This window comes from Polyodon spathula, chromosome 8 (genome assembly GCF_017654505.1).
Source record: "Polyodon spathula isolate WHYD16114869_AA chromosome 8, ASM1765450v1, whole genome shotgun sequence".
Classification (NCBI taxonomy): domain Eukaryota; kingdom Metazoa; phylum Chordata; class Actinopteri; order Acipenseriformes; family Polyodontidae; genus Polyodon; species Polyodon spathula.
The window spans coordinates 50,748,628-50,775,580 of NC_054541.1; the positions used below are offsets into that span (position 1 = coordinate 50,748,628).

The 26,953-nt window shown below is 46.0% G+C and overlaps 1 protein-coding gene across 1 annotated transcript in view; it reads right to left on the reverse strand.

The window, feature by feature from the left end:
• Positions 1–26,953, reverse strand: part of LOC121320131 (reelin-like) — a 170,826-nt gene that overhangs the window by 118,967 nt on the left and 24,906 nt on the right. Inside the window, exon 3 of the mRNA XM_041258389.1 lies at positions 14,928–15,063. Coding sequence (XP_041114323.1) covers positions 14,928–15,063 — 136 coding nt within the window. The remainder of the gene's footprint in view (positions 1–14,927; positions 15,064–26,953) is intronic.

The following is a 26,953-nucleotide window of genomic DNA, read 5'->3' on the forward strand; positions in this document are numbered from 1 at the left end:
GTGGATATTAATACTGTAGATTCAGGTAGCCACTCTGTGACAGTGGATATTAATACTGTAGATTCAGGTAGCCACTCTGTGACAGTGGATATTAATACTGTAGATCCAGGTAGCCACTCTGTGACAGGATATTAATACTGTAGATCCAGGTAGCCACTCTGTGACAGTGGATATTAATACTGTAGATTCAGGTAGCCACTCTGTGACAGTGGATATTAATACTGTAGATTCAGGTAGCCACTCTGTGACAGTGGATATTAATACTGTAGATTCAGGTAGCCACAGTGGATATTAATACTGTGACAGTGGATATTAATACTGTGTAGCCACTCTGTGACAGTGGATATTAATACTGTAGAGCAGGTAGCCACTCTGTGACAGTGTAGAGATTCAGGTAGCCACTCTGTGACAGTGGATATTAATACAGGTAGACTCTGTGACAGTGTATATTAATACTGTAGATTCAGGTAGCCACTCTGTGACAGTGGATATTAATATCAGGTAATGACAGTGGATATTAATACTGTAGTAGAGCCACTCTGGTAGCCAATACTGTAGTCAGGTAGCCACTCTGTGACAGTGGATATTAATACTGTAGATTCAGGTAGCCACTCTGTGACAGTGGATATTAATACTGTAGATTCAGGTAGCCACTCTGTGACAGTGGATATTAATACTGTAGATCCAGGTAGCCACTCTGTGACAGTGGATATTAATACAGTAGCCAGGTAGCCACTCTGTGACAGGATATTAATACTGTAGAGCCAGGTAGCCATTAGAGGAATTCAATCATGTTTTTTCTGTCACTTGTTTTAATTGAATGGTCTCGTGTATTTGCACAGTTGAGTTGCACAATAGCAAGGAAACTCTATCAAGAGCTGCCAGCTCCCCCCACACCCCCTCCCTCCCTCCAGCACAATGTGTTCCGTATCGACCCCTGCCCCTCCTCTCCATCATTCTCTGATGTGTCTCAGGCTGGGTAACAAGAGTAAATAAAACATTATTAAAACACACACACACAAAAAAAAAAGTGTTCAGTGGGCTAACGAAGTCCCCTGAGGCCAGACACCAACAGCAGCAAGGGGATCAGTCCTGTAGCAAACACAGAGACCCCTCCCCAGCTCTGCTCACGGAGTGCTATATACTTTGCTGTAGGAATACTCAGAAGCCAGAGGGCTCCAGTCCACTCTTCCCAATCGATCCTCAATGGCGAGGGGCAGTGGTTCTGTACTTAGGGAAATGGTAGCACAAAGGAAGCTGCAATGGAATGAGACTTCCATTGGTGCAATGGTACCACAGAGCTAATAACTGCAGAACAATGCCTTCACAATGGCAGCAATGCACACTGGGTATTCCATTGTGTCCAGAACCCAAATACTTTTTTACAATGTATGGGCATTGCATGCTGCCTTCACACTGTCCCCCCAATAGGGTTCAAGTATGACCTGATTCCAGACCTGATCGCCTGCTGTCACTGGGACACTCATGGAAAGGGGTTGTTAAAACCCAGTTTATCCTAATTGTAAATCTCATACAGGTCTCTAAGAAGGGTCTACACCTGGAACAACGCTAACAGAAATGCCAGGAGAACCGGTTTGCTGTTGCCTAGAAAACACTTCCAGATCGATGTCAGAACAAGTCCGATCCACAGTATATCATGTAATAGACACTGAAAACACTTCCAGATCGATGACATTACAAGTAAGATCCACAGTATATCATGTAATAGACACTCTGATGTTGGTCCGAACAGAGTGTTTTTCCAGGGACATATTTGGCTAGACTCACCATGCAGCCTGCCAGACCATCTATCTGCAGAGCCAGGTATAGGGTGGTAAGCAACCAGCAGTGATTTACTAGCTAGCTCAGACAGAAGGCCTTGGGTATATGGATGTACACTGTGCACCCTGGGGTAGTCATGCTTCACACCTGGGACAGCTCAATCCATCTTTCAGAGCTGCTATTACATAATGTGCAGAAAGCTACAGAGCACTGCGAACAGGTAATGCACCTGCATCTTACAAAATAAACAGAGGGAACCTTAAGGGCAAGTTTAGTGTGAAGACAGCAGTCAGGAGGCGGAAATGATGACAACTTTATAACAAAAGCAGCTTTGCAGCATGCACACACATGTTTGTTTTCATATACTTGTGGGGACTTCTCATTGACTCTCACTATATTTTTATCAGACAAAACTCCACACAGGGTGAAAGTCGACAACAAACTAAATATTTTGGCAATATTTAAAGGCATACTTAGTTCTTAAAAAGGTGTTTGACAAAGTGGGGACGTCCCCACAAAGTTGTTTTTTCAGGAGTTACTGTCTTTGTGGGGACATTGTCTCAAATGTTGTCCCCACATTGATAGTAATACCTGCCCGCCCACACGCACGCACGCACGAATGCACACACACACCATTACAGATCAGTTTTGACATTTCCGCCTCCTGACTGCTGTCTCGCTGTTGTTTTTATGGGCGGCAAGTCATTTAAACGTTAATTTCGGGTTCATGAATAATGCAGCGGGACGTTCATTAATTAGTAACTGGCTCATATGTAACAAAAGTAATTGCATTGATATTTTGAAATTGTTTAAAGACGGATTTGGGGTCAGTATTTATGAATAAAACATGGCGTGTAATGAACAACAGGAGAGCGTGTCGGAGCACGGCTCTGAAACAGTTGCTTGAACAGGCCTCCGTGGATGTGCCTGAAGAACAGGGCCAGGCTGATCAGCTAATGAAGCCTTGATTGAGGAGCCTCTGCTTCAGGGAGAGGCTGAATGATACACGCTGTGTCTTAAAGAGTGGCTTTCATCCAGCTGTGTCCGTCGAAGACCTATTGTACTGGGCCACTGGAAGAGTAGGTTTTTCCAAAAGACCCAGAGAGGCAGAGAGGCAGACTAGGGCTCAACAGGGACTTGACATTGCATTTACATACTCTATATTCATTTTTTTATTTTTCAAATTTAGAAAGTCAATTATTTTGCTCCAAATTCACAAAAAAAAAATGAACAAATTGAAAAGTCAACGACTCACAATACTGTGACTTTGATGTATAGTGTAGCAGCAACAAACAAACAAATATTTCTATGGCTCCTGGGGACAGTTTAATTGCACTGTGCTTGACTGATCAAGTGCATTCGTCGCTGGGGATATGCAAAACATTTTTGCAAGTTAAATTGAAAGAATAAATTGAAGAATTGTAATGTTAGAGTAAATGAGGGGGTCCGTGGCAGGACAGAATAAACACCGTCCTAATGACTTGGAGTTAAGGGTGGAAATACGACACACACCCACTGTCACTCAGCACGATGCTCACTGGAAAAGCTGCAATTAAATCAGGATTGCAGGCTTGTTAGATTGCATGTTCAAGGCAGCAATAAACACCACAATTGGCAGACTGGACAGTCACTGCGGATCGAGAAGATTCCCTGTAATTGACTGGCTGACAGCTTGCACAGAAGGCACAGCCCTCTAAACACATGTGGAAATGTCACTCTGTGCATACATTACAGCTTTTACATTACACTGAGACATCCATGGCTGCTTCAATCCGAACCCTGAAGAAAAACAAGAAGCCTTTGAAAGCAGTGAAAGTGAAATCATTTAAAAGAGATCAGCACAGCCGTAGCACTGGCAGATTGCAGTGGAACGGGTCTGTAAGAGCAGATTGCAGTGAACGGGTCTGTAAGAAGAGCAGATTGCAGTGAACGGGTCTGTAAGAGCAGATTGCAGAACGGGTCTGTAAGAGCAGATTGCAGTGGAACGGGTCTGTAAGAGCAGATTGCAGTGAACGGGTCTGTAAGAGCAGATTGCAGTGAACGGGTCTGTAAGAGCAGATTGCAGTGGAACGGGTCTGTAAGAGCAGATTGCAGTGAACGGGTCTGTAAGAGCAGATTGCAGTGAACGGGTCTGTAAGAGCAGATTGCAGTGAACGGGTCTGTAAGAGCAGATTGCAGTGGAACGGGTCTGTAAGAGCAGATTGCAGTGAACGGGTCTGTAAGAGCAGATTGCAGTGAACGGGTCTGTAAGAGCAGATTGCAGTGGAACGGGTCTGTAAGAGCAGATTGCAGTGGAACGGGTCTGTAAGAGCAGATTGCAGTGAACGGGTCTGTAAGAGCAGATTGCAGTGGAACGGGTCTGTAAGAGCAGATTGCAGTGAACGGGTCTGTAAGAGCAGATTGCAGTGGAACGGGTCTGTAAGAGCAGATTGCAGTGAACGGGTCTGTAAGAGCAGATTGCAGTGGAACGGGTCTGTAAGAGCAGATTGCAGTGAACGGGTCTGTAAGAGCAGATTGCAGTGGAACGGGTCTGTAAGAGCAGATTGCAGTGGAACGGGTCTGTAAGAGCAGATTGCAGTGAACGGGGTCTGTAAGAGCAGATTGCAGTGGAACGGGTCTGTAAGAGCAGATTGCAGTGGAACGGGTCTGTAAGAGCAGATTGCAGTGGAACGGGTCTGTAAGAGCAGATTGCAGTGGAACGGGTCTGTAAGAGCAGATTGCAGTGGAACGGGTCTGTAAGAGCAGATTGCAGTGGAACGGGTCTGTAAGAGCAGATTGCAGTGGAACGGGTCTGTAGAGCAGAGCAGATTGCAGTGGAACGGGTCTGTAGCAGAGCAGATTGCAGTGGAACGGGTCTGTAAGAGCAGATTGCAGTGGAACGGGTCTGTAAGAGCAGATTGCAGTGGAACGGGTCTGTAAGAGCAGATTGCAGTGAACGGGTCTGTAGAGCAGATTGCAGATTGCAGTGCAGTGGAACGGGTCTGTAAGAGCAGATTGCAGTGAACGGGTCTGTAAGAGCAGATTGCAGTGAACGGGTCTGTAAGAGCAGATTGCAGTGAACGGGTCTGTAAGAGCAGATTGCAGTGGAACGGGTCTGTAAGAGCAGAAGAGCAGATTGCAGTGAACGGGTCTGTAGGAGCAGAGAGCAGATTGCAGATTGCAGGAACGGGTCTGTAAGAGCAGATTGCAGTGAACGGGTCTGTAAGAGCAGATTGCAGAACGGGTCTGTGAGCAGATTGCAGTGGAACGGGTCTGTAAGAGCAGATTGCAGTGAGAACGGGTCTGTAAGAGCAGATTGCAGTGGAACGGGTCTGTAAGAGCAGATTGCAGTGAACGGGTCTGTAAGAGCAGATTGCAGATGTAAGAGCAGTGCAGTGGAACGGGTCTGTAAGAGCAGATTGCAGTGGAACGGGTCTGTAAGAGCAGATTGCAGAACGGGTCTGTAAGAGCAGATGCAGAACGGGTCTGAACGGGTCTGTAAGAGCAGATTGCAGTGAACGGGTCTGTAGCAGTGGAGCAGATTGCAGTGCAGTGGAACGGGTCTGTAAGAGCAGATTGCAGTGAACGGGTCTGTAAGAGCAGATTGATGTAAGAGCAGATTGCAGTGAACGGGTCTGTAAGAGCAGATTGCAGTGGAACGGGTCTGTAAGAGCAGATTGCAGTGGAACGGGTCTGTAAGAGCAGATTGCAGTGGAACGGGTCTGTAAGAGCAGATTGCAGTGAACGGGTCTGTAAGAGCAGATTGCAGTGAACAGGTCTGTAAGAGCAGATGCAGTGGAACGGGTCTGTAAGAGCAGCAGTGAACGGGTCTGTAAGAGCAGATTGCAGTGGAACGGGTCTGTAAGAGCAGATTGCAGTGAATGTGGAACGGGTCTGTAGAGCAGATTGCAGTGAACGGGTCTGTAAGAGCAGATTGCAGTGGAACGGGTCTGTAAGAGAATTGCAGTGGAACGGGTCTGTAAGAGCAGATTGCAGTGGAACGGGTCTGTAAGAGCAGATTGCAGAATGTAAGAGCAGATTGCAGTGAACGGGTCTGTAAGAGCAGATTGCAGTGAACGGGTCTGTAAGAGCAGATTGCAGTGGAACGGGTCTGTAGCAGAGCAGATTGCAGATTGCAGTGAACGGGTCTGTAAGAGCAGATTGCAGTGGAACGGGTCTGTAAGAGCAGATTGCAGTGAACGGGTCTGTAAGAGCAGATTGCAGTGAACGGGTCTGTAAGAGCAGATTGCAGTGAACGGGTCTGTAAGAGCAGATTGCAGTGGAACGGGTCTGTAAGAGCAGATTGCAGTGGAACGGGTCTGTAAGAGCAGATTGCAGTGAACGGGTCTGTAAGAGCAGATTGCAGTGGAACGGGTCTGTAAGAGCAGATTGCAGTGGAACGGGTCTGTAGGAGCAGATTGCAGAGCAGAACGGGTCTGTAAGAGCAGATTGAACGGGTCTGTAGGAGCAGATTGCAGTGGAACGGGTCTGTAAGAGCAGATTGCAGTGAACGGGTCTGTAAGAGCAGATTGCAGTGAAATTGCAGTGGAACGGGTCTGTAAGAGCAGATTGCAGTGAACGGGTCTGTAGTAGAGCAGATTGCAGTGCAGGAACGGGTCTGTAAGAGCAGATTGCAGTGGAATGGGTCTGTAAGAGCAGATTGCAATACTATACAACGTGTCTCTGATCATCGGTTGAGTTCATCACAATCCATACAGTGATTTATTGAACTACACTCGTTCAAGCCCAGCCCTATAAATATCCAGTGAAACAGAACAGTGTCCTACTCCTCCAGTCTGGGAGAAGCTGCACTCAGACTCAGTCAGGCCAATGGACTGCACACTATAGCTCAGTTATTCAGTTCCTAGAGGAAGTAGAGAAACTGCATTTTCCAGGCTGAACAGCGATGGCACAGGACTGCAAGAGGGGGCTGACTGAGTGAATGTTTATTGTGATCAGATTAACTGCCTGTATTGTAACTCCCCCGGGACACCCCTAACAACAAGGGGTCTGGGGGGGGGGGGTAAAACCCCTGGGGAGCCGTCCTGGAGCACAAAGGAATAATTGAAATGAAAATGTACTGTTTACTGCACAGATTAGGAACCGTAAGTGTTCTGCAGGATAATGCATTTGTGTTCATTTGTAACTGAGTTTTCATTGCTGCATCCCATTGTACATTAACGGGTCTGTAAGAGCAGATTGCAGTGAACGGGTCTGTAAGAGCAGATTGCAGTGGAACGGGTCTGTAAGAGCATACAGCAGCAGATTGCATACGGGTCTGTAAGAGCAGATTGCAGTGGAACGGGTCTGTATTAGTATAAGAGCAGATTGCATACACACACACACACACACACACACATTGCACACACACAAGAGCAGATTGCAGTGGAACGGGTCTGTAAGAGCAGATTGCAGTGATTCGGGTCTGTAAGAGCAGATTGCAGTGAACGGGTCTGTAAGAGCAGAGACTGCACCTCACCACAGTTCGTTAGCCCTTTAAAAGCAGGACCCAGAAGTGGAAGTTTAAAGCGCTTACACGCTATTTTTAATAAACACAAAAACAAAACAAAACACCTGGCTCTGTTTTGAACCCTAACTAAACACAACTGGTACCTAACTATAAAACAGGACAGCTAGGCTGTTTACCTGTTATAAAAACAAAACACACAAAAACGTTTTTCACACAGTACCTTCCCCCTCCCCGCCCCCAAAATGGTTGAAAGCACCATCCACCAGGCCCTCCACAGAGCAGCAGCCCTGAGCACACTGGCTGCTTTCTTTAAATACCCTGCACCTGGCTCTAATTTACAATAATCACCAGGTGCAGGGGATAATTAATAATAAAACAATTAACAATGTAATTAGGCAAATGAGCATTTGCACATGTTTTTTTTCCCAGGAGGGAGGAATTAACCCTCTCCCTGCTTGCACTATATATACATATACACACACACACACACACACACACACACACACACACACACACACACACACTAATACCAAAATGGACATACTGTATACAGATTCATATTGATAACATATTGTTAAGTCTTTTAAGTAATTATAAGAATTTATAAATACTCCTGTCTAGAATAAGCTGTCCAGATCAAGAAGAAGTTTGCAGCAAAACTGTGGTGGATCTAAACACCACCATTCTTTAGCTCGACATTAATGGCGTTTCATTGACACCGTTTTTAACATCACTAAACATAATGAAAATCCATAGCAGCAGGTCTTTGAGGGAGCAGGAGTATGTGTTCAGATCTGCCACTGTTGAATGTCATCAGGCTGGGCAGAGAGAGAGAGCAAGATAGCTTTGTGGGCTGATGTGTGTTCAAGCCCTGGAAACAGTCTGTCATTTGTGGCTGCCAGTATAATGCTGGTGCAGTTTTTGCTGGTTGAGTTCAGTTTGCAGAAAGGTGCTAGCGTCCTGTGCCGGCAAGGTCCTTTGTAAGCAGATGGTGGTTAATACAGGTGCTCGGATAATTGAAGCTCCACAACATTCCTTTTCAATTACAGCTAACAAGATGAATGCAGGAGCCCTCACTTTACTTTCTCTATTCACACCGCCAGCGTGTCTAGGCCTCTGGTACTGCACAAGTGGGAAGGTTGCAGGTTGTTTGAGTGATCAGGCCTCCTCTCACACACAGCGTTAACGCAGCCCTCGGGAGCACTTTGGGGAACGAGGATATCCAGCCGGTAATTAAAGCAATCTCCTTCCGAACAGATGCTCATGCTGCCTCGCCAGAAAACTAATCGGAACAAAACAAAATGATCTGTAAAAATGAAGTGGTACGCGCAAGAAGAGAGGTGTCCTGAGGCTCTGCAGAGAAGACACAATCTTTCTTTCAGAGGACGGAGATAAAGCCACCATGAGCCTATTTTCACCTTTGTTATCCAGTTAACATGCTAATTCCGCATTTGGAACACACAATAAGCAGAATATTAATAGATCAGCTTGCTTCAAACACATCGGTAGAGATTTGTATCAAGGGCAGTCCAATGGGATGTGCAATATGCTCTTTTGTGTGTGTTTGTGTGTAGCGGGGTGGATAATCCAGCTCTTGCTTGTTTCATTGAATATATTCCTATGGGGCTGATCTGGGACAGTCTTGATAATGAGTCAAAAGTATACAGGTCTGCACTGAAGCTGCTGCTGAAATCTGAAATTCATTGATAGACTCGCTTCCTGTATGATGGTTGGGGGACCTGTAGTTTTATTTGAAATCATCCAGGGTTGAGCAATCAGACCTGCACTGGAAACGATCTTCTTCAACAGAATTGGTTGTGTTCAAGAGCAATTCCAAAAACAGCTGCTTCTTCCTGCGGTTCACTCACAAAGTAATGACCAGCCTCAGCTCTGCTGCTTGTGAACACGGCTGAGGGATTGACAGCAGAGGAGAGCGAGTCAGGGTTTGAGTCATGGTCAAGAACACAGTGAAGGGGGCTGACTCCCTCCAATCAGACCATCTCTTTGGTTATCTGAATAGAAATGTTCCGCAACCCTTGTGTGTAGTAAATCCTTGTTCAATGTGGAGTAAGAGGGTGGCAGTTACAGCCCGGGTGAGACTGAGACACACAGAGACAGAGATTACACATTCAGCTCAAACCAGGACCTCCTGTCTGCCAATCCTCAACTCAGACCACCTGACCACACAGCATGCTATTATAAACCACACACAAGAAAAGACTGCTATAAAAACAACAATCTAAAAATAATGAAGCACGCTGAACCTCGTGTCAGACTAGGCTGACCTCAGAACTGTGGTCATCCCCACAGACTGGGATCCAGGCAACCCCAACAATGACATCATCCGTTCAGATTGCAGAGTTCCATTCCAGAACCACAGCACTCAGAGCTCATGGGCAGGCCTGATTTCTGTCTCGCTGCATTGTAGCCTGCATGTTCACTACTTCAGATGAAATGCAACACGTTTGATTCTCCACCCCAAAAAATAAAGACCTTTAAAAGAAATAAATGAATTGGCAACTTGTTTTCCAATATGCACCGTGACCGGGTTCTATACAGCATGGCACAATTCCATCCAACTTCCAGACATACAGACTTCACTGTCAAAGAGTCCAGCGTTTGTTTTACAATTTCAATCTCAAGCACATGCATGCATAGAAAACAGGAGTGTCTCAGAGCCCCGGAGCCGTGGAATGATTCGTAAGGGAGGCACCATCTCTCGCTGATTTTAAAGTAGGATTAAAAACACATTCTTATCATTTAGCAGCTGTATTTTAGAGGGAAAATGTATCATCCTATTTGAGACTATTTTGGTTTTTACAAACGATGAACCTTTTGTCACAGCTTTGTAAAGTAAGATTACACATTTAAAGAGGTACTGTATCATCTTTCCTTTTACTAATTTCTCAGAACTGTTTTGAAGTAGTAGTAGTAGTATGGTATAGTAAGCAAACTTGTTAAATTTGCAGACGACACAAAAGTAGGAGGAGTGGCAAACACTGTTGCAGCAGCAAAGGTCATTCAAAATGATCTAGACAAGATTCAGAACTGGGCAGACACATGGCAAATGACATTTAATAGAGAAAAGTGTAAGGTACTGCACACAGGAAATAAAAATGTACATTATAAATATCATATGGGAGATACTAAAATTAAAGAAGGACTCTGAAAAAGACCCAGAAGTTTTTGTTGACTCAGAAATGTCTTCATCTAGACAATGTGGGGAAGCTATAAAAAAGGCCAACAAGATGCTCAGATACATTGTGAAAAGTGTTGAATTTAAATCAAGGGAAGTAATGTTAAAACTGTACAATGCACTAGTAAGACCTCATCTTGAATATTGTGTTCAGTTCTGGTCACCTCGCTATAAAAAAGATATTGCTGCTCTAGAAAGAGTGCAAAGAAGAGCGACCAGAATTATTCTGGGCTTAAAAGGCATGTCATATGCAGACAGGCTAAAAGAATTGAATCTGTTCAGTCTTGAACAAAGAAGACTACGTGGCGACCTAATTCAAGCATTCAAAATTCTAAAAGGTATTGACAGTGTCGACCCAAGGGACTTTTTCAGCCTGAAGAAAGAAACAAGGACCAGGGGTCACAAATGGAGTTTAGACAAAGGGGCATTCAGAACAGAAAATAGGAGACACCTTTTTACACAGAGAATTGTGAGGGTCTGGAATCAACTCCCCAGTAATGTTGTTGAAGCTGACAGCCTGGGATCCTTCAAGAAGCTGCTTGATGAGATTCTGGGATCAATAAGCTACTAACAACCAAACGAGCAAGATGGGCCGAATGGCCTCCTCTCGTTTGTAAACTTTCTTATGTTCTTATGTCACAGCTATTATCAGATCAAACAGCACGATGCCGCGTGAAGTCACCTGCTGAGACTCAGTTGGGCAGGCATTGAAGAGCCCTGTTTATTCCTTTGCCTTCCTTTTCCAGTCAGTGTTTCAACCAGCATTAAACCAACAGCAAAGCCAGAAAGCTCAATATTTCTAAGTGTCAGCTTGTTGAGCTTCATAAGGGTTTCAAACCCGCCCTCATCATGCAGTTGAATTGCTTGAGAAGAAGGCTGGGAGCCCACGCCCTGTCACTCAGGGAATATTCTCTCTGCATTAAGCTGTTCACTGTGTCAGTACAAGTATTTAAGGAAGGAAGAGCCTCAGACTGATCTTCTTACTGCAGCCCAGCTGACTTTGAAGAGACAGCTTCCTGACGTGAAGTGACTGGATCTATCTCCAGGGAACGAGCAAGTGGTGCATCGCTGTTAACAGCACAATACATCCCCCGCATATACAAACATGCTATCTTTCTGTTTCTAAAAATATTAAATAAAGGCTGGATTGAAAACACCTTGACGGTTGTTTTCAGAGACATGCTCCCTTGAGAAAGCTGTATTAAGCATACAAAAATAAAAAATATGAATATATTTTTTGTCTAATTTTATACTCATAAAAAATCGATTTCAAAAGAAAATCAGATATGCAAATCATTTACAAACAGGAAATGCTTAAAATGACTTCCTGACCCTTTGTGATTGTGACCAAGTGTATCCAGACAGGTCTGATTTCTTTCAGGGACAGCAGTATATATTATAAGCTTGTTGCCTTGAACTGTGCACTATGAAGACAGTGATACAATCTCTATGTTTAGTGAATATAACATCAGCTCAAACCCCATGATTGCATTACAAGCCTACAATGCCAAACCACCAGAATACTTGATGCTGAATGTGCCAGTTGCAGCCAGAGTGAACACCCAGGACAGAATCGCTGCTTGCCGGTCTGCTGATTGCAGCTGCCGCTCGGGGGTTCCGCTCCGCCCGCGATGACATCACTCTGCTTGCTCTGGGACAAGGAGCAGACAGACAGAGAGCCTCGCCTGCCCTGCCAGGCCACACTGTTGTGAACCACACTGCCTCCCTCCAGACACATAACCACGCTCCCCAGTCCAATACCCTGCCCCAAACAGGCAACATAGCCAGTTTAGAGGGGGAAAAAACAGCACAACTTTAAACACCCAGTGTTATAAAATGTACTGACATTGCTGGCCATCATAATGAATTCATGAGCTAAACAACATGTTTTCCACCAAAGTTTCAAATCAATAAGGCTCTGTAGCTAGATGAGATAAGGAGCCTGCTTCTTGTGTATGATGGGAAAGATGCTGGGCTGGCAAGTGCTAAGTATTGAGTCTATGCCACACTCTCCTGCATTGAGTTTGTGCCACACTCTCCTGTTGACACAGAAATCAGAATGCAGCATTGCCGTTTGCTCTGCTGGGGAAGATCTGTGCTAGTGTGACTACAAGTGCATTGCAAGAGACCACAGAAAACTGTGGAACTGATTTTACATTCCACTCGGCTACCCAGAGACTCTGAGGTGTGTCCGCGCTCTTCCAGACCGTGTCCTGAAAAGAACCTTGACGATCCCCAATTCCAAGAGGCATTGTGCAGTGTGTGGAGGGCCGAGCTGAGCACGGTGATTCCAAGAGGCATTGTGCAGTGTGTGGAGGGCCGAGCTGAGCACGGTGATTCCAAGAGGCATTGTGCAGCGTGTGGAGGGCTGAGCTGAGCACGGTGATTCCAAGAGGCATTGTGCAGTGTGTGGAGGGCTGAGCTGAGCACGGTGATTCCAAGAGGCATTGTGCAGTGTGTGGAGGGCTGAGCTGAGCACGGTGATTCCAAGAGGCATTGTGCAGTGTGTGGAGGGCTGAGCTGAGCACGGTGATTCCAAGAGGCATTGTGCAGTGTGTGGAGGGCTGAGCTGAGCATGGTGATTCCAAGAGGCATTGTGCAGTGTGTGGAGGGCTGAGCTGAGCACGGTGCTCAGGATTGGGAACATCGCCCCGGGTTTGTCCTGACATTCTGGAAGGACGCGCCGCTTCGCTATTTCAATTCTCTGCCTTCCACCGAAACAGCTGCTCATTGCATTTTGATAGATCATTCAAATGAAGTCATAAATCAAGCAGAAACACATAACTAGGAATCAGAGGGAAGATTTAGCACTGGGGAAGCTTATGCCAACATTACAATAATTCTTAATAACCCACACATGGCTCCACAAGCTGTCAGAACCTTCTTCCAGGGAATTTAACTCTCCCCGCTAATGCCTGCTTCCCAGACGGACTGGCTAAGGGTTAGGGCTGCAGAGGGATCCTGTCAGAGCATGAGAGGAAGGTGATGATGTCCTGGGCTTGTCCCTCACCACTCTTTAACTCTCACTCTCTAAACTAGTTCAGAATGTGCATTTCTATGCTTCCCAGCTTCTAAGTTGGTTTTGAAATTTGGGGTTGTTATGACAGACAGCCTTCCTCTTGGCTGGGAATTCACATCCCTCTTCCAGGTGTCTAGGTACGTGTTACATTGTGCCGTCTCCTGGAATTTCAGATATGTAGAATACACAAAGCGAGAGAACACAGTGCTTTCTTTATCCAATGAATATATACAGTGTAAATACACAGGCTATGTAACTGGATCCCACCGGGTAAGATCTGTTAATATCTGTCAGCAGTCTTTCCAAACATTCTGGATATAAGATAACCATGTCCCTTTAATAGAAGCTCTTTACATGTGTGCACAGTGTGAACCCGAGACTGAGCAGATCACACGCATGCCACCAGGCTATATTCACACACCTTGAGCTATTGAAACAATGTACTTTGTAAACTCTTGCTTTTTAATGAACAAACATAGTTTGATATCATCCTGAAACTGCTCCAAATGTTATTTTATTAATAAAAACAGATTTTGGAAAGCCCTTCTTCAGTCCCAGCTTTGTGAATTGAGCCTGCAGTGTCAGTTCTTGCTGGTCTCTCTGCAGTAGGATGTTCCTGTGATTCACACAGCAGCCCGGCTGTTTTCTGCAAAGTTTTCAAGGCTTGTGAATGTTTATTTGTGTTGTGTCTTCTGCCTAAATCTGAGCCTCATAAAATATGAACGGTTTGTAACATGAGAAGATAACTCTGTTTATTTGATTTTTTTCATTAATTATTTCGGAGGAGAGCCCAGAGTGATTGAGGCTCCTTCAATGTATTCCCTTGCAGTGATATGAAATGACACCCGTCAGACTGTGCATTTGTCACTTCGTATTTGGAAAGGTCATTCCAGGGAGCCCAAGGGCAAGCTCGGTTTTAAATCTTAATTCCATGTTTTCTTTGGCTCGAAATTGAAACGCATTTTGTTTTGCACCCGTTACCTCCCCAATAACTGCTCTGTTTTAAGAAGCCCAGTTGAATGAAGTGCTGTAATTGCTCCTGCCCTGTTGTCTAATTTCAGATGATAGGATGGACACCGGTGCAAACAAGATGTTTCTTTTGATATAATACTGTGAGCCTGCTTCACTTCAGCAAATGCATTCCACATTAACAATGTACCTGAGTGCCTTAAGGGAGCTGCTACTGAAATGCATTGCAGAAATGAAAACTGTGTTGTTGGGATGCTACGAAGCTTGTTGCTTAACACACAGGGCTCTGCATCATCTCATTTATTAGGATGCCTCGTTAAGCAATGTTCTATCATTTTCTGTTTGTCTTAATTAACATTTGAATTATGCAGAAAAGAAATATGCCAAGCTGCTGTGTCTCTGAGCAAAGCGGTTCGGTCTTCATATCAGTTTTGAAGCGATTTCCCCGGTAGGGTAGTTCAGCTGAGGTGTACCAACCCGTTGCACAGAGGCGAGAGGGGCGTTTGACTCACATGAAGTTGACGCAGCCAGTGCCTGGCGGGGGGGCGATCCACATGAAGCTCAGGCTGGTGGTGGGCAGGTGGCTGACGTGGGAGGCGACCACACTGCACATGAACTGCGTCCCGAACTGGCGCTCCGACATGATCCCTGCAACAGAGAGGGGCACAGCGTCAACACATCAATAACACAGCAATAACTTACCTGCATCATACAAATAACATAGCTATACACAGCAATAACTCACCTGCATCATACAAATAACACAGCAATAACACAGAAATAACTCACCTGCATCATACAAATAACACAGCAATAACACAGCAATAACTCACCTGCATCATACAAATAACACAGCAATAACACAGCAATAACACAGCAATACACAACAATAACTCACCTGCATCATACAAATAACACAGCAATAACACAGCAATAGCTTGCCTGCATCATACAAATGACACATCAATAACACAGCAATAACTCGCCTGTATCATACAGATAACACAGCTATAACATGCAATAGCACACTGTATCATGCAGCTAACACAGCTATAACACATCTCTAACACACACAGTGTCAACCCTGTTTTTCCAGGAGCCCGCAGTGGTTGTAGTGGGTGTTAAATCCTGCTAGTTTTGACTGCTGCATCTTCATGCCATTTCAGTAAAAGATGATATCAAAATATTAAGACCAGCATGATGGAAAAAAGATGAAATCAGACTGTGACAGAAACATAATGAATCTTGGTTGTAAATCTCCCTCCCGACCTGTGAGGGCACTAAGCAGTGAAAGTAGGTTCCTTTGGACAGGCCTGCCTGACAGTTCGTTTCCAGGGTCGGGAAGTCGGTCAGTCTGGAAGAAGGTAAGACTCTGCTGCAAGAAGGTATTGACCTGGAAGGGAAACAGTGTAGCAGCTGCAGATTGTAGAGACAGCTGCACTCGTTTAGCAAGGAGTCATGCATGACAGCATACAAGAGGCCGGAGAATCACAACATACTCCTTCGCTTGGTTTTGCATTTAAACTAGAAGGACCGTGAGAGTAACACCTGTTATTAAAAGAATATTTGTGATTGTTTGGTTGTGCTTGTTAGTAATTTGTCTTTGTTTGTAAACCACCAGACACCTAATACGTATCTAGAGCTGTCTCCTTGGGCAGCACAAAGCCGGATCAGAACTTTACCACAGTCACTAAATCAACTGTTATCACCCAGCACTGCTGCACGCCCCTGGACTGGTGACCGTGTCCAGTATTATTGGGGGCGGATAACGAGTATTTATTATTTGGGCTGCAGTCCCTGTGTTTTCTATCTCCGTGCTTTACACACTGGTGTGTATAGCCGCGGCTTATTGTTTGGTCGCCAGACCAGGATTTACAAATAAACGTCCTTTTCCAAATCGGATTACAGATTGTCTGTCTGTCATTATTCCTGCACTGCGTCACCTCTGCACCTGTTCACAATCAGCAGCCACTTTGCCACACAGACTCTCTGACAATTCGCCATGACTCCTAACAACATGAACACCACATAGAATACAATACAAGAAAAGTACAAGAAAATTGCAAGCCATTTTCAAATCAGCAGGGGAAGAAACCAAATTAAAAAGCCAAGTCTTTATTTAATGTATATGACTACGGCTGCTTTATCCAATACTGATGCAGGTACTGTAAGCAGTGAGGTGACCTAGTCCTTCCTGTTGAATTCACAGGAGGAGGTCCAGGTTACAGCATGGCTGGAGCAGGCTGACAGGAGGAGGTCCAGGTTACAGCATGGCTGGAGCAGGCTGACAGGAGGAGGTCCAGGTTACAGCATGGCTGGAGCAGGCTGACAGGAGGAGGTCCAGGTTACAGCATGGCTGGAGCAGGCTGACAGGAGGAGGTCCAGGTTACAGCATGGCTGGAGCAGGCTGACAGGAGGAGGTCCAGGTTACAGCATGGCTGGAGCAGGCTGACAGGAGGAGGTCCAGGTTACAGCATGGCTGGAGCAGGCTGACAGGAGGAGGTCCAGGTTACAGCATGGCTAGAGCAGGCTGACAGGAGGAGGTCCAGGTTACAGCATGGCTGGAGCAGGCTGACAGGAGGAGGTCCAGGTTACAGCATGGCTGGAGCAGGCTGACAGGAGGAGGTCCAGGTTACAGCATGGTTGGAGCAGGCGGATGGAGCAGTAATGTGTGCTTGATGTCTTGTTGCTGGCAACCAGTAGGGTGCTGATCACTGTCCTGGCTCTCACAGCATTCTATACAAGCCATGACCCCAGTCTTGTTCTGGCCATCCTCCAACTTCCAACTCTCACACTCACTCTCTCTCTCTCTCTCTCTCTCTCTCTCTCTCTCTCTCTCTCTCTCTCTCTCTCTCTCTCTCTCATGCTACGTGTCTCGTTAAACATCAGTGAAATAACATGTTGTAATATAATAATGCATTTATTAATGATTTGTAATGTAGTGGAAAGATTGAATCACTGTAATTACAGAACACATCTTGGGACTGTCAGGACTGGTCTTTTCATTAGTAGCAGCGATTAGAGTTACAATGATATTGCCTGATGTACATTTTAAAACATGCACTGGGCTTCAGATGGGAATGTGTTCATTGGCTCCGCTTCATTTGCTTAACAGATTCAATTGCCATTTATTTCCTTTTGATAAAATGTTATCACAGAGCACTGCGTATGGATAGGAAGCGCTATTAATAAATCAAGACAAAGACACTGACTCTCCAGCACTAACAGCTGAGCAAACACTGAAACTCTCCTTTCTGAGCTCGCAAAAGCACTGTCACTTTAATCAAAACTGAAACACAAAATGAATTGAGCAGGATGAAGTGATCTGAACGAGCCAGGTGATAATGAGATGATGACCTGTTAGCTCCCTGTGCAATAATCCTGTGTGCTCAGCTGCAACACATACAGAAATATACCGATACATAATATATAGTAACCCATTGTAAAAACCCTACAGCATGCTTGTGCTGTAATGACAGGAATCCTGTGCTGTATTGGGTGTGTAATAAATGAAATTAAACTAATGAAGACGCCTTAGTGATCTCTTTCAATGGGATAATGCAGCTCCTGCACAGGTCCTCCTGAGCAGCCTGAACATCGCTCTCACTTGGGTTCCATGGATAGCCCTTTGCGTGCGGGGTGCTTGATGACAGGACAGTGGAATGAAACAATTACAAAGCAGAATAAAGGCTGCCCTGTTCTGTCATCCTCATTGCTATCTTGTTGAGCAGCTGTTCTCACACAGGGAGTTTATGACGAGTCACACGCTTACACCATTAACAGCCGATGTGTTGAGGGTGCCTGTTATTTAATAACGATGCCAGCATCGAAATGCAATCATGTAATCCCAGAGTAATGCAACGCTGGCCCAACAATCTCCAGGCAGGTTTTTTTCTTCCCTTTGTTAATGCTGTGTGACTGATCAGAGGCAGGGGGGTATTGAAGCGTGCTAAGAGAGGACTATTGATATGAATGAGTGATTAAAACACTGCTGTATTTCATGAGGTAATCTAGCCTGGCTCCCTTTCTCTCTCCATGGTGCCCACTGACCCGTATCAGAGCTATCAAAGGCTCCCGTGATTTGCAATGCAATTATCCAGCAATGGTGAAGCACCAGTGTATCATTGTGCTCTGTGGAGTGCACACCATTGGCCAACGCAGAAAGAAAATTGCTAAGCCCATCAGCAACACTGGAGGACAGGTCCTGGTGGGGGTTTGTCTACACGTCCCAGTTGTTAAATCTAACCACGGGTAGAACTGAACAACAACAACAACAACAACACTCATTTGAATTTCTAAAAAATGACCTGCAGGCGCTATACTATACAACAGAGAACACACGAACAGATGTATGCGCAAAGACAAGCTGATTAGCTGGCAGACCAAGAAACAGCCATGTCAGAATTGAGCTGCATGTTTTTAGTGCAGCCTTAGTAATGGATGCTCTCAGTTATTACCGAGCAGTTTAGCTGCATGGCATAGCGTGCATTGTCTTTAGTGAAAATCAAGGAGCAGGAAGACAGTGACTTGCTGAGATCTCAAGGCACTGCTAGTGACAGAACCGGAGAGCAGCTCACTGTTGGGCACGGCTGCCAGTGGGCATACCTTTATTTATGTATTTATTTAACCAGCAGATTTACCCATTGAGACCGAAGCCTCGTTTACAATGGGGGCCTGGAAAACAATAAAAGGACGATCGTAAAGAACAGGAAACCCAATAAAAACATGTGCAGATCAAACTAAACCAGCAGCATCCACAGATCAAACAACAGTATAAATAACACCTGGATCTATTTGTTAACGTGGACTGAAGGAGAAGCATTGGCAGGAGGTTCCAATTCCCAGATACGATCTTTAAAACCAGAGAAGGACAGATTATCCGATTCCATCTTCATACTGTGATGGAAACAGTTCCATGTCTTCAGGAGTTGATATGCAAACGATAATTCTGCCATACCTGTTCAAACCCTTGGAAGAGCCAAATGAACACAAACCTGAGAGTGTAAACTGTAGCCAGTGCTGGTACCTTCAATCCAGTTTGAACAGAATGCTGAGAGTGTAAACTGTAGCCAGTGCTGGTACCGTCAATCCAGTTTGAACAGAATGCTGAGAGTGTAAACTGTAGCCAGTGCTGGTACCTTCAATCCAGTTTGAACAGAATGCTGAGAGTGTAAACTGTAGCCAGTGCTGGAACCTTCAATCCAGTCTGAACAGAATGCTGAGAGTGTAAACTGTAGCCAGTGCTGGTACCTTCAATCCAGTTTGAACAGAATGCTGAGAGTGTAAACTGTAGCCAGTGCTGGAACCTTCAATCCAGTCTGAACAGAATGCTGAGAGTGTAAACTGTAGCCAGTGCTGGTACCTTCAATCCAGTTTGAACAGAATGCTGAGAGTGTAAACTGTAGCCAGTGCTGGTACCTTCAATCCAGTTTGAACAGAATGCTGAGAGTGTAAACTGTAGCCAGTGCTGGTACCTTCAATCCAGTTTGAACAGAATGCTGACAGTGTAAACTGTAGCCAGTGCTGGTACCTTCAATCCAGTTTGAACAGAATGCTGACAGTGTAAACTGTAGCCAGTGCTGGTACCTTCAATCCAGTCTGAACAGAATGCTGAGAGTGTAAACTGTAGCCAGTGCTGGTACCTTCAATCCAGTTTGAACAGAATGCTGAGAGTGTAAACTGTAGCCAGTGCTGGTACCTTCAATCCAGTTTGAACAGAATGCTGACAGTGTAAACTGTAGCCAGTGCTGGTACCGTCAATCCAGTTTGAACAGAATGCTGACAGTGTAAACTGTAGCCAGTGCTGGGACCTTCAATCCAGTTTGAACAGAATGCTGACAGTGTAAACTGTAGCCAGTGCTGGTACCTTCAATCCAGTTTGAACAGAATGCTGAGAGTGTAAACTGTAGCCAGTGCTGGTACCGTCAATCCAGTTTGAACAGAATGCTGACAGTGTAAACTGTAGTCAGTGCTGGGACCTTCAATCCAGTTTGAACAGAATGCTGAGAGTGTAAACTGTAGCCAGTGCTGGGACCTTCAATCCAGTCTGAACAGAATGCTGACAGTGTAAACTGTAGCCAGTGCTGGTACCTTCAATCCAGTTTGAACAGAATGCTGAGAGTGTAAACTGTAGCCAGTGCTGGTACCGTCAATCCAGTTTGAACAGAATGCTGACAGTGTAAACTGTAGTCAGTGCTGGTACCGTCAATCCAGTTTGAACAGAATGCTGAGAGTGTAAACTGTAGCCAGTGCTGGGACCTTCAATCCAGTCTGAACAGAATGCTGAGAGTGTAAACTGTAGCCAGTGCTGGTACCTTCAATCCAGTCTGAACAGAATGCTGAGAGTGTAAACTGTAGCCAGTGCTGGGACCTTCAATCCAGTCTGAACAGAATGCTGAGAGTGTAAACTGTAGCCAGTGCTGGGACCTTCAATCCAGTCTGAACAGAATGCTGAGAGTGTAAACTGTAGCCAGTGCTGGGACCTTCAATCCAGTTTGAACAGAATGCTGAGAGTGTAAACTGTAGCCAGTGCTGGTACCTTCAATCCAGTTTGAACAGAATGCTGAGAGTGTAAACTGTAGCCAGTGCTGGGACCTTCAATCCAGTTTGAACAGAATGCTGAGAGTGTAAACTGTAGCCAGTGCTGGTACCTTCAATCCAGTTTGAACAGAATGCTGAGAGTGTAAACTGTAGCCAGTGCTGGTACCTTCAATCCAGTTTGAACAGAATGCTGAGAGTGTAAACTGTAGCCAGTGCTGGTACCTTCAATCCAGTTTGAACAGAATGCTGAGAGTGTAAACTGTAGTCAGTGCTGGGACCTTCAATCCAGTTTGAACAGAATGCTGACAGTGTAAACTGTAGCCAGTGCTGGTACCGTCAATCCAGTTTGAACAGAATGCTGACAGTGTAAACTGTAGCCAGTGCTGGGACCTTCAATCCAGTTTGAGTGGTACAGGAGGTTATACAGCAGGGCTTGTGGTGTGTGGAAGTGCTTGTGGAAGCTGGAGTGCCTGAGCTTTCATCATCGGAGCAAGGGAGCCGGTCCTGTGAATGATGTGATTCATCAGGTCTGATCAACTCCCCCACTGAAACCAATACCTGCCACTGAGATCTACTGAGGCGAGCGCAGAGGTGTGAGTGTGTGTGTGTGTGAGTGAACATGTGTGTGATGTGTGAAACTCAACCAAGCCATCCCTCACTCGGACACAGAGCAGCTCGTTTATCAGACAGCCGTCCTCTGTGTGTCACTGGCAGCCCCAAGCTGTCAATCATTGCACTGACCCCGGTGAGACCCCATGACCTGGAGAGGGGCACCGCCGTCAACGAGAAAAGAGCCGAGCGCAGAACGCATCTCACTCGACACGGGAAGAGGCTGTCAGCAAAGCTCCCCCGACTCCTGCAGCCCTGCCTGCCGCTGAAGGAAATGTCTTCCTGTGGGAGAGGAGAAGGATGGGGCAGCCAGCTCAGCAGAGTCAGCACTCACTGTCTCGCTCTCACTCTCTCTGTATTCACTGGCAAACCTGGACAGGCCAGCGGACGAGAGCAGGGCCAGGCAAACATGGTTCTTCCAGTCCCTTTCTGTACTGACCCTGCTGCTGCAGCTGCTGATGATGCTGAAACACTCAATAATGAAGGACCTGGCTGGAACAAAGTATTGCAATAGCAGGGGCCTGGAGGAGAGGAAGCAGCCCTGCCCTGCACAGGAGCACAACTTGGGATTGTTGGCTGTGTGACAACAGAGTGCCCCCTGCTTAGAAGAGGGTTAGCAGCAAAAATGATTTTCATCGTGGTGCCATGAGCAGCTGTCATTTAGGGAGGGGTCAGGCATTTGGAGGGTGGTCCCCTAACCAAGGCTCCTGAATTTGCCTGAACCCCACTCTGTAGCATACTGAAAAACAAAACAGTGCCCCATCCCATCTGCAACTTTCTAACCCAAAGGGTCATTACACAGAACCACTTCACCAGCTCTACTTTCATTGAACTGAAAAAGAGAGTGACGTGAATCAGTTAGCAATTCAAAGAGAAGGGTTATGCCACAAGATAATTACATTGCATATTGCTGGATAACTTTCCCCAGTAAGTACTAGGAAATTACATATTGCCTCTAAAAATAAATTTCATTTTACTCCTGGAGTGCACTTAATAACTTACAAAAAGCTGACAACCCTTCCGCCTTGATTTATAGCCCCTCCTCCAGTCCTTGTAACGCAGAGCAAGCATTCACTCTAAACACGTTTCATACAAAACAAAACAGCAGATCATTCTGCAAGATATTAAATGCACTGCAAGGCAGCTTCAGGAGAAAATTATATAAAAGATGATTTCTTGCAAATGATTCTGTGTTATTGGATTTGCCAGCAGGGAATGTAATCACGTATTTGAATAAACGCCTAATGGCTGTAGAGACAATATACTTTTTACTTAAGCACACAGCAGCTCGTAAAACAATAATAAAGCATGCAGCAGCATAAAAGTAAATAATGTTGAAACAAATGATCTCTGCATGATTCTTTAAGGGGGAGTGACAGAGATCGAATGACGCTTGGTGTTAGATCTCCCTCCTGACCACTAGGTAAGGGGAACAGAGTACACTTGACTAAAAGGCATGACAATTTATTCCTATGGGTAGGTGGAAGTCGGCTGGCTTGAAAAGAGGTGGAGCTACGGTACCCGAACTTAATGACCCGGACAGGAAATGGCATGGTATCCGCGAATTGGAAAAGTGGACGCGCTCGTTAACCAAGGGGTCATGAGGGAGGGTATAAAATAGAGGCTTAGCAAAGTAATCTGATCCGTGTAAATGGTTAGATTTGACCTTGAAGGAGTAAAATGCATTTCTCAAAACCGTGAGTGCTTGTTTTGTGTTTGCTAGTGTCAGCTGTAACTGTTGTTTGTCTCAATAGACTCCCAGTAACACGATCTGGAGCTGGAGCGCAAGCCAGCAGCAACCCGGACATCAACCTGGACATCACTTTCACCCTGCAATCCTGTGATAGCACCACTAACACGTAATATCACTTTACTGTCGTGTGTTTGTGTTTGTGTTTAGTGTGGGTGTTTGTTAAACCTGGACTTTTGGTTGCGGGTCAAACCCGAGGATTACAGTTAAGAGTGAAACACGCCGCTGTATCACTCCAGCAATTATTATTTACAGGAGTTTGCCTTAAGGCTCTAGACATTGTCATTATTTCAATAAACACCCTTGCACCTGAAAGCAATTGCCTGCGCGATTTATATCCGCTCTGCACTGCACTCACCTGTATCCACTCACCACTTTGCCACAGGGGGGCTCACAAGATACAACAAGTGACTGAGGTGCTGCAGTGTTCAGTGATGTGCTATTCAATGAAGTCTCTTTATAATACCAGAGTAGCCCCAGCACACCACAACAGCAGTGGCAATACATCCCCAGCACCTGGAACTGGACTGCATGTTCTTCCAGCCTGGAGCGTGCATGTCCCGATAATTCTAGTCCAGAATTTCCAGGCTATCAGACCTCAGCTGATTGAATGGTTATCACTGCAGAATCATCTGTGCAATAGCACACAGTCGCCTTTATAAATGGGTGATCAAAAACATATCAATACCCATGTAACTCACCCCTCTCTTGCATTTGATTCATTTGCATCCCTCCACAGTGTGGAGGGGTAGAGAACTAGCTTCTCTAAGACACAATCATGTTAGCTAATATAGTATGGGGGGGGGGGGGGGGGGGGGGGTGTCTCCTGCCTCATCCAGACAGCCACCCTCAAAGCAAGCAGCTTTGATACCAAATTGTTTTTTCATACATTGCATAATCATCAATAAAAATATTCCTTAAACTCTAATTCCTGTCTTGTGGGGTTTGTCCTGAACTGCTGGAACACCAGGTGGCAAAGGAAGCCAGAGATTGAGGAGCTTCTTGAGCAGGGAGGTGTGAGGTACAGGACATTAAGGAAAGTTCAGGAGACAGTTCAGCTGTGGGAATCTGTGCTCAGAGATAAAGCAGGGAGAGTGTCTGCCCCCTGGACAGGGACAGCAAACTGGGCAGGGAGAGCAAGCTGGGCAGGGAGAGCAAGCAGGGCAGGGAGAGCTAGCAGGGCAGGGAGAGCTAGCTGGGCAGGGAGAGCAAGCTGGGCAGGGAGAGCAAGCTGGGCAGGGAGAGCAAGCTGGGCAGGGAGAGCAAGCTGGGCAGGGAGAGCAAGCAGGGCAGGGAGAGCTAGCTGGGCAGGGAGAGCAAGCTGGGCAGGGAGAGCTAGCTGGGCAGGGAGAGCTAGCTGGGCAGGGAGAGCAAGCTGGGCAGGGAGAGCAAGCTGGGCAGGGAGAGCAAGCAGGGCAGGGAGAGCAAGCTGGGCAGGGAGAGCAAGCTGGGCAGGGAGAGCAAGCTGGGCAGGGAGAGCAAGCAGGGCAGGGAGAGCAAGCAGGGCAGGGAGAGCAAGCTGGGCAGGGAGAACAAGCTGGGCAGGGAGAGCAAGCAGGGCAGGGAGAGCAAGTAGGGCAGGGAGAGCTAGCTGGGCAGGGAGAGCTAGCTGGGCAGGGAGAGCAAGCAGGGCAGGGAGAGCAAGCTGGACAGGGAAAGCTAGCTGGGCAGGGAGAGCTAGCTGAGCAGAGTGATACTGGAACTCCTCTGTAAGAGTGAGCCACTTGCAACACCATCTTAACACAGTTTTTCTAAAACTGTGTCCAGACGGTTGCAGGGATTTCAACAAAGTGAAATGAAGACAAAACGCAGGCAATGGAACAGAGCAGGATCAGTTTCCTCATCAGATCAGCATATGATGTCCTCCCATCACCACAAAACCTAAACCTCTGGGTGGGTGAGGTCCTTTGTGTTCATCACTTGCAACATTAAGGAACATTTTGGCAGGATGTAAGGTGGGTCTTAGCCAAGGACGGTTTATTTGGCGCCATGACCAGGTGCTGCGATGTTTGGCTTTAGCATTGGAAGATAAGCGTTACCAGACGAATAAGTTGCCACCAGTTCCATCAAAGCATTACACACAAAAGACAATATTCATCCGTCCAGGAGAGCAACCACCAAGAAAAGCTGTTAAAACCAAGTCTGGCCCAGGACAACTGGAAGCTGCTAGAGACTGGAAGATGCTGGCAGATGTTGGTCAACGGCTTATTTTTCCACTTGAGATTGCCACCACTAACCTTCGACCAGACATTGTCTTGTGGTCTGGATCAGCACGCCTTGTTCATCTGGTAGAGTTAACAGTGCCATGGGAGGATGCTGTGGATGAGGCGTACGAGAGGAAGAAACTGCGGTACGCTCAACTAGCTGCTGAAGCGGAACAGCGAGGATGGAGAGTCCAGGTTTCCCCAGTGGAGGTGGGTTGTCGAGGATTTGTGGCACACTCTACAACCCGGTTTCTCAGAGGTGTCGGGTTCAGTGACCAAGAGTTGCGTCGCACAGTGAAGAACTTATCTGAAGCAGCAGAGAGGAGCAGCAAGTGACTGTGGTTGAGACGGAAAGATTCTGGATGGGGATCTCAAGCACAATAGAAAGAAAGCAACGCTGGCGTACAGGTAAGTAAGCTGGGCTGAGCTGAGTAGGGAATGGAGGGGGGTGATGCTGGGATACCAAAATCACTGTTGAGCCCTCTTGAGGTGTCGTGGGCTAGTCAACGAAACACTGAGGATGGAAGTTGCCCACTTGAAGACCCCAGAGATGTACCCTACTTAGCTCAATCCAGATGTTTGTCATGCTGATGCGCTGGGGAGACCGCACTGGGTTGATCCCCGGAGCCAGTATCACAGCCGTTGTGTGTGCTGATGTGCTGGGGAGGCAAAATGAGCTGATCCCTGGAGCCAGCATTACACTTCAGCAATCAACACCAGACAGAAGGATATCTACATCATCAGATGGAAAACAACGCAAATGGATGGAGATGCAGATGGATCACACTAGTTTACTGTAAAGCTACGTCTTAGTTGGTGCTTATCTTGGCGAAAGCCGAGTTTAAATCAGCATGAAGTTCAACATCTACTCTCATGTAATGGAAATCATCATCACAATGCTTGCATATGCTTTACCATAGGTACCTGACCATTTCACCGTACCATTTCACTATGTTTTATTACACTTTGCTATGCTTTTACTGTGGGAAACTTTTATACACATGCTGTGTGCAATTCTTCCTGTTTAGTTTTTAACCAGACTCTCTCACTCATTAAGCTAATGGGTTTGTAGTGTGCATTATCACAGTCCTGTTTTTGCCACTGATTATGCTGTGCTCAGATAATCCTGCACAGCACTTGTTGTGTGATCCAGTCTCAGAATAACAGTCTAAGCAAGCCTCAGTGGCAATGTTAACTCATTAGATTTTTAATTTAACTCGACTCCTACTAATTACTGAGGTCTTGATTATTAATCTGATTTGGTCCAAAAACTGAAGCTAATTTCAAGTTGTATTAAAATCACTGTGATTGAAAAGGAGAACATAAAAGAACATCATAGAAATCAAGAGCCTGCTGCTGGGTGTGTGTGGCAGCCTGTCTCTCAGCCTGGCCTGGTGCTCCTTCCAGGAATCTGAATGACCTTTCCACATGGGAA